Source organism: Brassica rapa, chromosome A02 (genome assembly GCF_000309985.2).
Source record: "Brassica rapa cultivar Chiifu-401-42 chromosome A02, CAAS_Brap_v3.01, whole genome shotgun sequence".
In the NCBI taxonomy this organism is placed as follows: domain Eukaryota; kingdom Viridiplantae; phylum Streptophyta; class Magnoliopsida; order Brassicales; family Brassicaceae; genus Brassica; species Brassica rapa.
In genome coordinates, this window is record NC_024796.2 from 27,371,471 (window position 1) to 27,387,787 (window position 16,317).

Here is a 16,317-nt window from a genome sequence, read left to right on the forward strand (position 1 = left end):
CAAAGGCCTGCGTTGTAATCTAATGGGCCAAAGCCCAATAAATTCAATAACTCCATTTTCACCTGAACCATCAGAGGTCGTCCCGTCTCGTCTTTGACTGTAGGAGGAGGAAGAAAGAGAAGAGCAATGGCGTGGAGAGGAAACATATCGAAGTCTCTCAAAGAGCTCAGGATCCTTCTCTGTCAATCCTCCCCTGCTAGCGCTTCCGCCAGGTTTCTTCTCCACCCTTCCCTTTCGTTATGGTCTCCGATCGAATCAAACTCTGTTAAGATCGGCGGTTCAATCTCCGTTAGGGTTTCGATTTGTGTGTGACATTGAGCTGTTTCGATTCAGGACGTTCGTGGAGATGAATTACAGAGATTTGAAGACTCTAAACCCTAAGTTCCCCTTCCTGATCCGCGAATGCAGTGGGATCCAGCCTCAGTTGTGGGCACGATATGGTAATTGGCTGAGATCTCTCTCTCATCTCTTGATTAGAGTTTGAATATACACATTGGCACCAACATTCAAAGCGTTTGTCGTTATTCTGCTGCTACAGTAGAGAACGTTTGGCTTGAAAATGTTCAATGTAAATAGAGTAGAGAGGATCAGTGTGCTTCTTGGTTGTTGGTGATAGTGAGCTGTATGTTCTTTAAAGATTTGGTATGAATGTGCTCATGCTAGTGACGATGAGAATGTTATATGCATATTGGCTAGTGCTTAGTTTACCTCTAGGGCCTTGGCAGCACCGGTTCTGAGATTTGGGAGGCCATAGGCGATTTATTAAAGATTTCGACTAAAACTTTTTTTCTCTAACAAATTTGAGGGCCTAAGACTAATGTTTCATTTCGGCTTTGCCCAGGATTTGGGTTAAAATGTAATGTTTGTAACCATGAATTAACTTGACATGATTTCTGCTGAGTGATAGTTAAAGAATGTGACTTCTTTTTTTTTAGTAGTTCCTTGTTGTGTGTTTCATGTGAATGTTAGAATTTATAGTTTATGATAATGCATACTGCTGTTGCTCTTTTTTTTTTTTAACTTTACGGTAAATTCACATATCAGTGCCTTGAGCAGCTAAAAGCTTTCAGGCCATCTCTACTAAAAGCTTTATAGAGATCTGTCTCGCCATGCAGGTGACATGTTTAGATTTTGAGAGCAGAAGCCTATGCTTTAAGACTCAGCTCCTCATGGTTATTAGTATTAGGGTTTAGCTGAAGGAGGAAACATGATGCTTTCTTTTGGCTAATATACTTGTTTAAAATTTATGTTCTTGTAATCGACCTTGGCAACTAGTACTATTATTATGTTAGTGTGTGTGTCCGCTAATTTTGTGCACACATACAATTGTTGCAGATATGGGAGTGGAGAGGTGTGTAAACTTGGATGGGATGAGCGAGTCACAGATTCTCAAGTCTCTTGAAGACCTTGTCAAAGCCGGAGGAGCAACAAAAGCCTAAGGTTATTTGTTATTTGTTTTTTTTCCAGATGATCCCGAATAAAGCTTTAACCGGAAACGCTCATTTGACATTTTTCCTGTCAATCTACTATCGATTACTTTCGTTTTGAGTTGTTTTTTTTAATGATGTAATCCTTGAACTTGGTATACATCAAACCATTCCATATGATATGATTGAAGTCATGAAGAAAAAAAGAGGAAATAAACATATTGTAGGCCATTTAAAGCAATTATGGGTAGTGTGAAGTGCGTTTCCGAATCATGATTTGTCAATTCTAGCTATGAATTTGCAAATTCAATAATCTAACATATACTACAATTAACGTTTGTAGCCCAAAATCGTTAGTTTGCTTGGATCACATGAAATTGTAAATTTGCGTAAGCTGCGACCATAGCAACTTGTCGAATCTCCTAAAAGGAAGGGAGCTGAAGAAGCGTACCATTACTTGTTGACAAGATTCAATCTTGTTAACGCAGGAGTTGATACGGTAAAGAAGATTAAGCAGTACTATAGAAAACAATGTAGATAAACTAATTCCTCCTAATTACCGGATTGTTAAACGTGAGATCAGTGGTGATCTTTGACCATGTTTAGCTATAAGCCGTCGTAGATGTAACTTACCAACCAAACCAGGTCTAATACAGATACATCGTATGTTATAAAAGTTATTGGTATAGATTAAATACTTAAAAACTTATGTTAAAAGGTTCTAGAAGCTAAAGGCACTAACTAATGTTTGAAAGAGGAGAGGGGGACCAATGTCGTTATTGACAATATAATATCAAAATTCACTTTGCATTTACCACGCCAACCCCTTTTTCATATTTTTTTTTTGTCAACAACCCCTTTTCATTATTTTAAATTGAGTTTTTTCCTTTCTAAAATGAAGTATTTTCTTGTTTTCAACCAATATAATATATAAAATCTGCAACAAATTGAGACCATATATGTTAATGATAATATAGTTATAATTAATATTTTAGATGTTACAAAAAAAGAAAATTATATAGAACAATTAATTTAAGTTATGTGGGAACTCTTTAAATTGACAATAACTTAGATGTTTCTCAAACAGTTTTTTATTTAATTTCCTAATAACTCTTTAGCTATTCTAAATTTATAATAGAAGCATTTTAACTTTTATTTTTTCTCAAAAACTAAAATTAAAAAAAAAAAAAAAAAAAGAACTGAGAAATTCCTATGCAGATTGATTTTCCAGAGTCCACGAAAAACGGCTAATTCTAAATGTCATTGTCTACGTATAGAATATCAATCAACCTTCATGCCTAGCTATAAGTCTTGTTGAAATAAGATAACATACGCGTACGTAGTAGATAACAACAGAAGCGTTTCAAACAAATATTCAACCGCACATGTGGAGAAAGTTAATTTGCTGATCTAATGGAAGGTTTAGCTACGTGTGAAGTTAGGGATTAATGTTCACATTTCTATATTATAAGATTTTAAATTAAAGGATTTGTACGTAGATCACATATACATATTAGGTTAATTACGTATAATCTTCGAACTGTAACCAAGATGTATAACGACTGATAATTTTTTGGCCGTGACGGCAAGATTTTTGTTCTCTAAAAGGTTATCAGTAAAACACACAAGAAAGTTATGAGGAAAAGAAAATACGCCAAAAATATATATATAAATTAGATTGAAAATCAGCTGACCAACTATACATAGTATGTCGTCTACTTGTAGAAGTTGGAACGTAAGCTCTACCATCTTATTCTTTTTACTTAAAATCTTATACTTACAGTTTTAGAATATGATTTCTCTTTTTTCATTTTTATCAAATACATTAGTCAAATCCATCTAAAGTATCATGAATCATATTCTTGATCACCAATCGGAATAGTAATATTCTGTGACTTGATGGTAAACATCGTTTTCAGTTTTGTTGGATAGTACGACGTATGTATTATGGTAACGTAAGTTATTAGTATGGTATGTCTTTTGGAATTTAGGATCAGTTTAATTGCATGTGGAAAGCACTTACGGCTTTGAAATTACATAAAAAGAGCATAGCAAAGGAGATATTTAAAGATTCCTCCACTTATAGACTCGCAACGATTTCATATCTTCTTAGCCACCTTTCCTTCTCATCGGTCCTAATAAAATAGAGACAAAACAAAGTAAACCCCATCTACTTCTACTATGCGCCCTCAATTATATCATATGTTTTGTCCTCATATTATCTCTCGTTTGTCTCTTTCTTTTTTGATTTTGCTAAATTGTGGATCTCTCAAACTGACTTTTCTCTCGTGGCGGCTTCGAAGCAATATTTGGTTCATAAGTAGATATCGTATATGTTCATGCCTGCTGCAATTCTCTATTGCTATTCATTAGGCTCCCATTTTTTTACACTCTTCGATTTATCTCTCTTTCGAGGAATCTGTATATTTTCTACACATTTAAAATACTTCAATATACTAGAGAAAAAGGGAAATCATATGGATGAAAAAACTAAACTTTTGGCATATCTTTTAATTAACGGGTGTTTAAGATGGTTTCTAATGGAACTATCTATACCGGATTCAGATACGGGGTATCCGAAGATATTGTGCCACGACTTTTCATGTGAGTACTAATTGTAATTTTGTAACGTTGCTAGTTTCCTATTACATGACACTGAGGTTCACGCGTATGGCTTAGTAGACCTAAAGGTGTCTTAAATACCTTGTTCTCAGGAGATATGCTTTGATATGTCCCATTCTGAACTCTGAAGTACCATGTGCGTAAGGTTTGTTAGTTTCTTTTGCTCTTGGTAGACTTTGAAGTCTACTTATACAATGATTATGCGGGAGATGTGTCCTCGCATAGTTCCTTACGGATCTGAAAACCACGTGTTGTACCATACCAATATTGTAGCAACCGCATATGACTACTCTTATTAAAAACAAGAAAAAAGATTTCAAAATAGATACATCGACTCACAAGGAGCTGTACATGAATGATGTCTGGCTATAACTTTAGGTGCGGTAACTTACAAGTCAAACGTCGGAAGCAACACATGTATTACAAGGTTCAATAACTCTAGTTACTCGAACTTACACGGCGGCGAATCTACAACAATCGGTGGCGTTAGGGTTTATAGAGTCGGATTGTGTGCGGCTTGGACACCCTGCCATGAAAATCTTGGAAACTGGATAGAGAGTCACCGGTGTTCACACGGAGGAGGAAGCATCTTCCTTTGCCTTCTTTCCCTTGCCTATGTCTCCTCCTGCTGTTTGTTTTGTTGTGATGATTTTTAGTAGCTAAGTATGTAACCTTGCCTACGGTTTATTCACGATTCCGGCGTCTGTAACATTCTCCGATATGCCCCATTTTTAGGGGTTGATTTTAATATATTTTATTATTAAAAAAAAAAATATAACTCTAGTTACAAGTGTAGACAAAATTTAAATAAAGCAAACCATCTACGAAATTGAAGTCTCTCTTTTTCTCTTTGCAAATTCACACGGGGTTTATAGAGTTTTTCTTGGGTTCACCCCCTAGGGTGAACCTATAGGTTCATCATCCAATTATAAGCTCAACAGAGGAATAGGGTTACGACGGCGTTAACAACGTTTTCCTTTTTTTGTTTTTTTTTTAGCGTTAAAAACTAATTAATTTTTCCATTTTTTTTCTCAAAAACTGATTATGACATGGCAAATTATAATTGGATGGTGAACCTATAGGTTCACCCTAGGGGGTGAACCCAAGAAAAACTCCATATATAAACCCGAGTTTTTCTTGGGTTCACCCCCTAGGGTGAACCTATAGGTTCACCATCCAATTATAATTTGCCATGTCATAATCAGTTTTTGAGAAAAAAAATGGAAAAATTAATTAGTTTTTAACGCTAAAAAAAAAAACAAAAAAAGGAAAACGTTGTTAACGCCGTCGTAACCCTATTCCTCTGTTGAGCTTATAATTGGATGGTGAACCTATAGGTTCACCCTAGGGGGTGAACCCAAGAAAAACTCTTATATATGTGGACACATTAATGACTCGGTGGAAATAGTAAACAAACAAAATACGAAAGCTCATAAAAAAAAGTCAAAATAAATGATCAGAAAATGGTTTGACCGGACCGGAGACGTCCATTTATCCACAGTTTCGCACTACCTTCCGATATTTATCACATTATGAATTGCAATTTGCATGTACATTTATTTCATCTCTTCCTCATTTACTCTCTATATATTTTAAGCAAAACTCAATTTTTTCCATATACAAAAAAAAAAAAAATCAAACACCTTTTGGGAGCAGAGATTTCTCTCTTGATTAGTAGTATAGTAACCTCACAAATATCGTTACTCTTGAAGAGGTGATTTGAAGCAATATGAGACGAGGCAGTTCAGGTAACGACCATGAACTTGGGATTCTACGAAGAACTAACTCAGACACCAAGTCCGACAACGAAACCATCCCCAGCAACCGTTCCGCCTTCAGCGGCCCGCTTGGCCGGCCAAAACGCGCGTCCAAGAAAAACGCTAGGTTCGCTGCGGATCTCCCTAGGAGAAGCAACAGTATCAGCGGTGTCGGTGGCCGTGAAGACGATGAGTACGTGGAGATCACGCTAGACATCAGGGATGACTCGGTGGCCGTCCACAGCGTCCAGCAAGCGAGCCCCGGAGGACCTCAGAATCTTGAGGATCCAGAGCTGACACTCTTGACTAAGAAGACGCTCGAGAGCAGCCTTAACAAGTCCAGCTCACTTTCCTTCTTCCGTAGCACCTCCTCGCGCATCAAGAACGCATCACGCGAGCTCCGCCGCGTATTCTCCAGACGCCCTTCCCCCGCCGTGAGGCGTTTTGACCGCACTAGCTCGGCCGCCATCCACGCTCTCAAAGGTCTCAAGTTCATCGCCACCAAGACCGCCGCGTGGCCAGCGGTGGAAGAACGGTTCGATAAACTCTCTCTAGATTCCAACGGCCTCTTACTCTCTTCCAAGTTTTGGGAATGCTTAGGTACATATTAACTCTTAACTTAATCACTTATGTTTATGCTACAAGATGTTTTCCATATATGTTTACTTCGGACTTTCTTTAGGAATGAACAAGGAATCAAAAGACTTTGCTGACCAGCTCTTTAGAGCACTAGCGCACCGGAACAACATCTCCGGCGATGCAATCACCAAGGATCAGCTCAGGTTCTTCTGGGAACAGATATCAGATGAAAGCTTTGATGCAAAACTCCAAGTCTTCTTTGACATGTAATCTTTTTTTTCTTATCTTCACCTAACCCATTAATATCTACGGTCGATATATCATCACTATTCACAATGGTAGTTTTATTATTAGTGTTTTTTAAATTAAACGGGCACCAGAAGTTCAGGATCAATATAATACTACTAGTTAGCTATTTTAATCATTTTTGAGGTTTAGTGCATTTGTAACTGAACAAATGATGTCATTGTGTGGTCAGGGTGGATAAAGATGAAGATGGGCGAGTAACAGAAGAAGAGGTGGCTGAGGTGAGAAACGAACCACACACCATTCAATATTTATCATCTTTCTATCATAATCTATTTTTATATATTCTTACTAGTGACCAAAAAAAAACATACATATCCTTTAGTTGATTACCTTGACAAATTTGTCCACGCGCAAACCCCACTGACTTTATCTGTTAATGTCATAAATATCATTAACTGCATGTGAACACGAAAATAATGGTAATTGATTAGATGGAGTAGTGTTTATTACTTTGTTTAGGCTATTAATTTATGTCCCACTTTTTGGTGATTAATTGCAGATTATTAGTCTCAGTGCTTCGGCAAACAAACTCTCCAATATTCAGAAGCAGGCCAAAGAATATGCAGCCCTGATAATGGAAGAGTTGGACCCAGATAATGCTGGTTACATTATGGTACGTATGGTCCACCTTCACCACTCAGCCACTAGTGGTACATATTGTAAATTCACCACGTTTAAAACACACACTAGAAACAACCTAAAAAGAATCCATGGTTATAAAAATCTTGGTCAAGTTTAACGGGACTCTTGATAAATTAATCAACAAAAAGTCGTCAAGCGTTGATAAAATGATAAGAGACTGATTAATTAGGTATAGGTGTGTTACCTAGTACTATATCTACATAATTTATTTTAATATAGTAATACCAGGAAAAAGGTAAAACAATAAATAGTGACCAAATAGTAAAAATGAAAATAGTAAATTTATACTCATTCCTTAATCATGTTCAAAAAAAAAAAAACTCATTCCTTAAAATTTATATTAATTATAAAGAATATATGTTACCTTATTATTCCTCTAATTTTAAGAAATTAAAAAACAAAAAATATATATATATATATATATATATATATATATATATATATATATATATATATATCAAAATTAGCAAGGAATAATGATACATATTCCTTTTTATTTTTCTTATATTGTTTACAATAATATTTTCTTTTTATTTATACTGTTCATTTAATGAAATACCAGTTGTGTTCTTAGTTATTATACGGCATCTAAATATCCGAGTATTTAAAAAAAAAAATGGAAACTGATGTAAAATGTTTAAAAATGAATTTGTAACGTTAATATTGGAATGTAATATTATAGTTAAATAATATGACGTGAAAACTGGTGTAACAGATTGAAAACTTGGAAATGCTGCTGTTACAAGCACCAAACCAGTCTGTACGGATTGGAGATAGTAGGATACTGAGCCAAATGCTAAGCCAGAAACTGAAACCGACTACAGAGAGCAACCCTCTGGTGAGATGGTCAGAGAAAATCAAATATTTCGTAATTGACAACTGGCAGAGAATATGGATCATGATGCTATGGCTTGCCATCTGTGCCGGCCTATTCACCTACAAATTTATTGAGTACCGGAACAATAAGGACGCCTTTGGCGTGATGCGTTATTGCGTCTGTGTCGCAAAAGGAGGCGCAGAGACTCTCAAATTCAACATGGCTCTTATATTGCTGCCTGTTTGTCGCAACACCATCACTTGGCTTAGGAACAAGACCAAGCTAGGTGTTGTTGTTCCGTTCGATGATAATCTAAACTTCCATAAGGTTATTGCAAGTGGGATTGTGGTCGGGGTGTTGCTCCATGTAGTGTCACATTTAGCGTGTGATTTCCCGCGCTTGCTTGCCGCTGATGAGGAGACCTATGAGCCGATGGTACAGTACTTTGGGGAGCAACCGGAGAGCTACTGGCATTTTGTGAAGGAAGTGGAAGGGTGGACCGGTATTGTGATGGTTGTGCTAATGGTTATAGCTTTTACACTCGCTACGCCTTGGTTCCGTCGTAACAAGCTTAACTTACCTAACTTCCTCAAGAAGCTTACGGGTTTCAATGCCTTTTGGTACTCTCACCATTTGTTCATCATTGTTTATACTCTTCTTATTGTCCATGGTATCAAGCTCTACCTCACAAAGATTTGGTATAAGAAGACGGTATGCTCTTTAAACCTAATTGCTCTGTTTTCCTATCTAGTATTTTTTTCTTATTATGGTTAGTTAATACTTAATGTTTGTGTCATTATTGCAGACATGGATGTATCTGGCTGTACCGATCCTTCTGTATGGGTCGGAGAGGCTGATCCGTGCTTTCAGATCAAGCATCAAACCGGTTAAGATTGTCAAGGTCAGATATACATACCTAGATTTCTAGAAATATAATTGATTGAGTTGCACATTTTTATATACTAAACATTATTTTTCTAAATTTTCAATCTGAGACTTTAATTGATATCTCAATATATCGTATTTCAACTAATACTTTAAAACCATTTTATATCAAAACAAATATTTGATTTAAAGTAGAGAAAATTTCCTTTGAACAATTTTTTAAATAGTTGTATATATATATGTAACAAATAGGTGGCTGTTTACCCCGGGAACGTGTTGTCTTTACACATGACGAAGCCACAAGGATTCAAATACAAAAGTGGACAGTACATGTTCGTGAACTGTAGAGCCGTCTCTCCCTTTGAGTGGCATCCTTTCTCCATCACATCCGCACCAGGAGACGACTACGTGAGCGTGCACATCCGCACGCTTGGTGACTGGACACGTAAACTCAAGACCGTGTTCTCTGAGGTATGCAAACCCCCTACCGCCGGTAAAAGCGGTTTGCTCAGAGCGGACGGAGGAGACTCCATCGCCTTCCCAAAGATCCTCATCGACGGTCCTTACGGTGCTCCAGCACAAGACTACAAGAAATACGACGTGGTACTCCTCGTAGGTCTTGGTATTGGAGCCACGCCTATGATCAGCATTCTGAAGGACATTATCAACAACATGAAGTCTCGTGACCGTGATAGTGACATAGAGAACAATAGTAGTAATGGGAATAGTAAAGGGTTTAGGACGAGGAAAGCTTATTTCTACTGGGTGACTAGAGAGCAAGGATCGTTTGAGTGGTTTAAGGGGATAATGGACGAGGTTTCAGAGCTGGACGATGAAGGGATTATCGAGCTACACAATTATTGCACGAGTGTGTACGAGGAAGGGGATGCTAGGGTTGCTCTTATTGCTATGCTTCAGTCATTGCAACACGCTAAGAACGGAGTTGATGTCGTCTCGGGGACACGGGTCAAGTCACACTTCGCTAAACCTAACTGGAGACAAGTGTACAAGAGGATCGCTGTTCAGCATCCCGACAAAAGAATCGGTAAGTAACTAACTAATCTTGACCGCTTTAATCTTGTTATCATGTGATAAACGACTTAATGTAAATAAATGAATTTGATTGCAGGAGTCTTCTATTGTGGGGCACCAGGACTGACAAAGGACCTAAAGAATCTAGCTTTGGATTTCTCTCGAAAGACGAGCACCAAGTTTGACTTCCACAAAGAGAACTTTTAATTCCAATATATATCAGTTGGGAGGAAGTTGCGTAGAGAAATAAAACAAGAAACTGCATATAGATATTTTTCTTTTAAAAAAAATATTTGAGTTGTATTCCTTCGTTTCTTTTTTCCTACTTTATGATCAGTTTTACGGAATTTAGTTTAATGCCGAATTAAGTATAAAATCGTAGAAGTATAGTTGCAGATTTGATGTTGTGAATATGTAATAATATATGGAGTTACTGCAACATAGTTTTCTACTCGTAGTTATCATATCTTTAATGAGTACACAAGGTTTTGATTTTGAATTTTGACACTTATTAGTTACTCCCTCCGTTTTTTAATATAAGTCGTTTTAGAGAAACTTTTTTGTTCCAAATTATATGTCGTTTTCGGTTTTCTATGTAAAATTTATTAATAGTTAATGTTGTATGAGCAATGGTAATATATCTTCTATTTTTCTATTGGTTGAATTGTGGTTAGGTAAATAATTAATGATGTTTTTGTTTAGAAAATATAAAAAGTTAATGATTTTCTTAATCTGCGTGCATAGCTGTAAAACGACTTATATTAAAAAACGGAGGGAGTATTACTCCTTTTCCGACACCCTCAAAAGAGAACAAGCTCAGGTCCTTTATTTACCCACTAGGTAATAACCCGCGCCTTGCGCGGGAAGTGATTATTAGTTTCGTTATTTTTAATAAAAACACATTAAATCTGTTTAATCTGGATATTGGTTCAGTTTTAACTTATTTTTTGGTTTATTCTGTTAGAATGTTTGATTTTTTAGTTTTTTTTGGTAAAAATCAAAAACTATTATTATTTGTTTATTTTTATGTTATAAATTTTAGATAATCGTCATGTCGAATCAATAGTTTCATATTATAGTTTGTAAACGGATAATAGTTCAAGAAAAAGAAAATAAAATTATTAAGACTAATCATTTCACTACAATTTGGTCGGTAGTGAAAGAAGCATTAAGAAAAAATATATTTCAACTTCCAGAAAAAAAATAGATACTTCAGTAGTGGTAAACACTTATAAAGTGCTCACCTCAAGGTGCACATGTATATGTATGTAAAAGTATATAAAAATAAATGACAAATATATAAAGATATTGTTAATTAATATTAATGACATTTTTGTTCTAAATAATACATGAAAGATAAAATTAAAATTAATTAAAAATTAAAAGGCCTTGACATTAATGAATTTTTTTAAATAAAAAACTCAACTGTATCCATAAATAGTTGTGGGCACAGATCGAATATCCGAGTATTTGGAGGCATTCATGTCGATTCAATCTTTAGCCACTTGGATAGTCGGTGACTATGATATTCGAAATGATTTAGAATTTTAAAGAATATCTGATTTTATCCGTAAATAAAATTTAAAAAATAATTGAAAATTTAATAATAACGTTTTATTACAAAAATAAAATATTATTTACTTTTTAAATTTTAATACCTAATATAATAAATTTAATTTATAAAAATATTGTAAAACTTATATAAACTATAATATATATAACATATATATATATATATATATATATAAAATTCTGTACATATATGTATATATATGCATATAATAGATCGAATTTGATAATCGCTCCTAAAAATATTGGTATTTGTGATTTGCTTTTCTTTAATTGTAGTAGTTGATTTGCTTCGTAAAGTTACGGATATCCATATTTTTTGGTTCAATTCAAAAAGGATAACGAATTGAATCAAAACTTATAAATATTTTGTCCAACTTTATCGGTAAACAATAAAAATAATATATATATAGTTTAGCTTTTGATTCGTTATTTGTTTTGATTCGAACCGAAAAATCCAAAGTTTTATTGGAACCATGCATATGAGTTTTATATTCAAAAAAAAATACAAAGTATATAGTGTGAACATATTTATGAATATAGTGTGAACACATTTATGAATATAGTGTGAACGCGTTAACATATTTATTATCAAATCATTGTGAGGCTGCCACGTGTCTATTATAGTGTGAATGCATTTATTTCCTTTAATATATAATGGATTATCTAATTACGCTTGCGTTTTTTTTTTCTTTGATTAACCTTATATATAGATATAATTGGCAATCACAATCACTTCATAGTACAACCAACTTCAAACATTTATTTCTAAAGAATATTGCACTGTACGTATATTGTTACGGACCTCTCAAGTCGGTTGATAACTCCATTCCACCAAGGCACCAATTCTAATTTTCTTGTGATTCGGCACATGTTCTTAAACACATATAGACATTTTACTTTAGTGACTTTTGCAGTGCAACCACAAAAGTTACAGACATCTACACCTTTGATAATTCTGGAAAAATCTTAAACCTCTGAACATCAGTATGAATTTAAAGGATTATAAATTTATCATATACACAATCAATATAAAATCTTTAAAAAATATTTAACTCATTTTTTTTGCTTTCTTAAATTTCTTTTTATCTTCTTCTAAGTTAATTCATGTATCTTCGTAAAAGCTTTTTATTTGTTAGCTTATATATTAATAAGAAATTTAGTAATTAACAACTATTTGTTTTGATTCGAATAAATTTAACATCATTAAAAAAAACTACTTGTCAATGTAATAGTTAAGAATTTGACTAACTGAAATTTATAAGCCAAAAAAAAAGAAGAATGTCCAATATTATAGCATATTAAATATTTTAAACATATAATACCACCTCGAGGTGGAAGGAACACACATTGCAAAACAGATCCTTCCTTTGTCCCAACTTAATAACTGAAATCATATTAAATAGATTTACAAATGAGAGACTGGAAGGATTTATGATTGACAACAAAATATGAACGTTAGCACATATCGTAATATGAATCTATTCTTCATACCTCTTAAAGGACAAGAGTTTCTGAAGCTTCATCTGCTTATGAAACCTTGAAATGAAGAGATCCGCTACATGGTCGATCTCATCTTCTAGCTTGAAACTCTCTCCTTCTTCTTCCTTCGAGTTCCTCACCATATCTATCACAGAACTTCCTTGGCCTTCCTCCAAGTCCCCAAAATCCTCCTCTCCTTCGAACAACGTGTGCCTCAGATCAGGATACTTGTCGTTTTCCTCGTCTTGTACGTCATAACTCTCACAGTGAGCCACTTCCCCGTTGTTGTAGAGGATTATAGCCTTGCTATTGTCTTGGTCATGGTTGTAGTCTTGCTCTTGATCTGAATGGCCTAGGAGGTTGTGGATCTTGTTGGAAATTGAACGGAACCCGAGCTTTTCGTGTTTCACAAGGGACAACATGAGGAGTCTCGTCTTGAAAGCACTTGTTTTGTTCTTTATGGCTATAGATTTCGCCCTTGCTGCGGAACTCAACAATGCAACGACATGTTTCATCAATGCCGTAGCTTTCTTCATTTCTCTCTTTGTAAGAGCTATAAGCTTTTTTAATCAATAAATGTTAATGGTGTTTCTTTTACAGTGTAATAAATATATAATAGGATGTTGCTTAACTAGCATGGAAAGGAACATTGGTGCTGAGGGCCTTCAAGGGTTTATATAGGAGTGTACTCAAAAGGTACGGTACCGAGTCATGGCTTTATGAGTCTTGTCGTATTGTTTAAATTTAATTAATGGCTAAATGGTTTACTTAATGGCGGAGCAATCTTCTCACAATTTGACACGTCGAGATTACACCATTTGATGTAGTGGATGACTTACCTTTTATGTTTAACTTTTGGCTTTATGTCACGTTGCCTTTCATCAAACTGCATCGTGCCTACAATTTCACAAACGTATGCAATTGAAATGTCTTTTACTTTGTTCAAGATTCTCGAGATACTAATTTTATGTTAATTTTATATATAAATGTGACCTAACGGGTTACTTTGGAGATGAGTCAGATAGGTTTTATTTTCATATTTTAAAGTATATCAGACCTACCATTAAATTTGAAACGAATAAAAATGTTCGCTTAACTTGGTTCATGTTCGCTACGTCTTAATAGATGTGCAACAACATGTGTAAGTAGACGTGCAGTCGCAGAAAGCCCATGGAGCGTCTTTAGCTGATTGTCTAGTGCATGCATGAGGAGAGAATTAGTACGGCGAACTAACTATGTTAATGTTTTGAAGGGTTATTTAGGTAGATAGCCTTTAAAGGTTTATTTGTACAGGAGACCTTAAATAAGTTGATTTGTTTGTGTTTAAGTCAAATAGTAACTAGTTTTTGTTTGTCATCGTCTTAAACAAACTCAATTAAAACTTTGCAAACATCTAGCTGGTTTGTGTTTGAGCTCATACATATTTTCCGGACTAAACATAGAAAGACAAATAGTATTCCATGTGGTGAGAGGAGTCAACCGTCCTATGTCGTTCAGATCAAGTATCAAGTTAAATAATGCAGTAACAAAAAAAAAAGCATACAATTCTGTTCTTTGGTCTATTTATTTTTTATTTTTACCAACGTATCATACTTGTTAACTAGTATTGCATCTGATAACAAATTAAAACTCGCTATTCATGTCATATTCACAAGAAGTCCAAACCATTTTCCATTTCTGTTCAAAGATTTGATTGAATGACGACTAGTCGAGTTATTAAATGTGATTAACTTTTCCTACAAAAGCATCTTTACAACCAAATCATCAAAACAAAAGTGTTACTCCCTCTGTTTCTAAAAGTATGATGTTTTACAAGAATTTTGATGTTCCAATATATAAGATGTTTTCATTTTTCGAAGTAATTTTTACTTTATTAAAAACTGTGTACCCAATCATATTTTAATAGTCTATTTTGTAATTGGTTGAATACAATTAATTTATAGTTTTAGTGATATTTTCTAGATAAAAAGTAGTTTTCTTAATATGTGTGTTTCTAACTAAACATCCTATTTTTAGGAACAGAGGGAGTATTTTTTACCTAAAAGAGGTTTTCATAAAATTTATGTATGAAAAAAAAGTATCAGAATGGGAGAAGATGCTTGGGTAATTACAGACAGCTTAAGCGATCCAGCGGCGACGTAATTCATTGTACTTCTCTTAAAATCGTAGCTTTAACAATTACTTTCCTAATTTTTTTCTTTCTTTATTAAAGTTATTCTTTATTTACTTTTTTAAAATCCGGAGAAGGAAACTGATTGCCATGTGATGGTTTTGTATAACTGGAAAGTGCTTACGTACTTTGGTCTCACATTTCAAGGCGCCGCGAGTTTTCATGCTCAATTATAAGATCCTCTTTATAAGATTCTCTTTCACTCGTAACCACACTTGGATTCTTGCTCTAGTCTTCTAGATACTTTAATTTCTAGACATTTTACTGTCTTGTCGTCTATCAACACTCGTTAAAGTATGTGATTCCAAATCCAAATCTCACAAACTCAATAAGATGTTTAGTGGATATCCGGATTGAGGTTTTTAGATAGAAAGGAAAAAAAAAACAATATCAAAATCGCTGATTTTTAATCTTAAGAAAAAAAAAACGAAACCAAAAGTAAATTTTATCTTAAAGAAAATATAGCATGTGTCAAATATGTGAAGTGTATAGTTTAACAAGCAGTCGGGACTGTAAATATGAAAGCATTCTATGACCTCAAGCTGTAGATTTCATATCATATAGCATGTTTGACGTTTCCAGTAGTACGCATAACCGATAAGAACATTTTACAAAACTAGATTCTTCTGAGTAATTAAAATGCCACTGTTAGATATTATAACCAAGGTTTTTGGCTACTTGCTTTAGAACAGCGCTTCTCAAGGTCACCTGTTCAAATCTTGCCGTCTACAAGGTAAAATTAATATTTTACATGTTCTATAATTGGGCTCAAGTGGATAACATCCTACAAGCCCACTACTATTGGCAATTAGAATAAGGCGGCCGAGATTGCTGAATAGATACCATTATAGCAAATGCTAAGAACAAAAGACGAGTCCAATTCATCAAATCAGAATCACTAATCTGCTGCATTCAGTCCTTTCTAATCGTAGCAATACCACAAATGCTTTCCCAAAAGCCATTCAACAAGTCTTATATATAGAAGTAGAAAGCTTCCATAAGATTAAAGAATGGCTGTTTAGTGCT

General features: G+C 34.6%; 3 protein-coding genes across 4 annotated transcripts; 2 read left to right on the forward strand and 1 right to left on the reverse strand.

The window, feature by feature from the left end:
* The first annotated feature begins 24 nt into the window (after nucleotides 1-24).
* Nucleotides 25-1,648, forward strand: LOC103854508 (NADH dehydrogenase [ubiquinone] 1 alpha subcomplex subunit 2). Its single transcript, XM_009131448.3, has 3 exons — nucleotides 25-212; nucleotides 334-440; nucleotides 1,336-1,648. The coding sequence occupies exons 1-3, from the start codon at nucleotides 127-129 to the stop codon at nucleotides 1,437-1,439; spliced, it is 297 nt and encodes a 98-aa protein (XP_009129696.1). The 5' UTR covers nucleotides 25-126; the 3' UTR covers nucleotides 1,440-1,648.
* A 3,817-nt stretch (nucleotides 1,649-5,465) lies between these two features.
* On the forward strand, nucleotides 5,466-10,543 carry LOC103854509 (respiratory burst oxidase homolog protein D). The gene is made up of 8 exons (XM_009131449.3): nucleotides 5,466-6,406; nucleotides 6,489-6,651; nucleotides 6,864-6,912; nucleotides 7,194-7,307; nucleotides 8,052-8,864; nucleotides 8,959-9,054; nucleotides 9,291-10,083; nucleotides 10,168-10,543. The coding sequence occupies exons 1-8, from the start codon at nucleotides 5,779-5,781 to the stop codon at nucleotides 10,275-10,277; spliced, it is 2,766 nt and encodes a 921-aa protein (XP_009129697.2). The 5' UTR covers nucleotides 5,466-5,778; the 3' UTR covers nucleotides 10,278-10,543.
* A 1,661-nt stretch (nucleotides 10,544-12,204) lies between these two features.
* On the reverse strand, nucleotides 12,205-16,016 carry LOC103854510. 2 transcript variants are annotated; one of them, XM_009131451.3, is made up of 2 exons: nucleotides 13,134-16,016; nucleotides 12,205-13,026 (listed from the first exon to the last, which is right to left on the reverse strand). In XM_009131451.3, the coding sequence occupies exons 1-2, from the start codon at nucleotides 13,655-13,657 to the stop codon at nucleotides 13,020-13,022; spliced, it is 531 nt and encodes a 176-aa protein (XP_009129699.1). In that variant the 5' UTR covers nucleotides 13,658-16,016; the 3' UTR covers nucleotides 12,205-13,019. The 2 variants fall into 2 exon arrangements, with proteins under 2 accessions (XP_009129699.1, XP_033141789.1); XM_033285898.1 differs by having other exon boundaries at nucleotides 12,914-16,016.
* Between the last annotated feature and the right edge of the window lie 301 nt (nucleotides 16,017-16,317).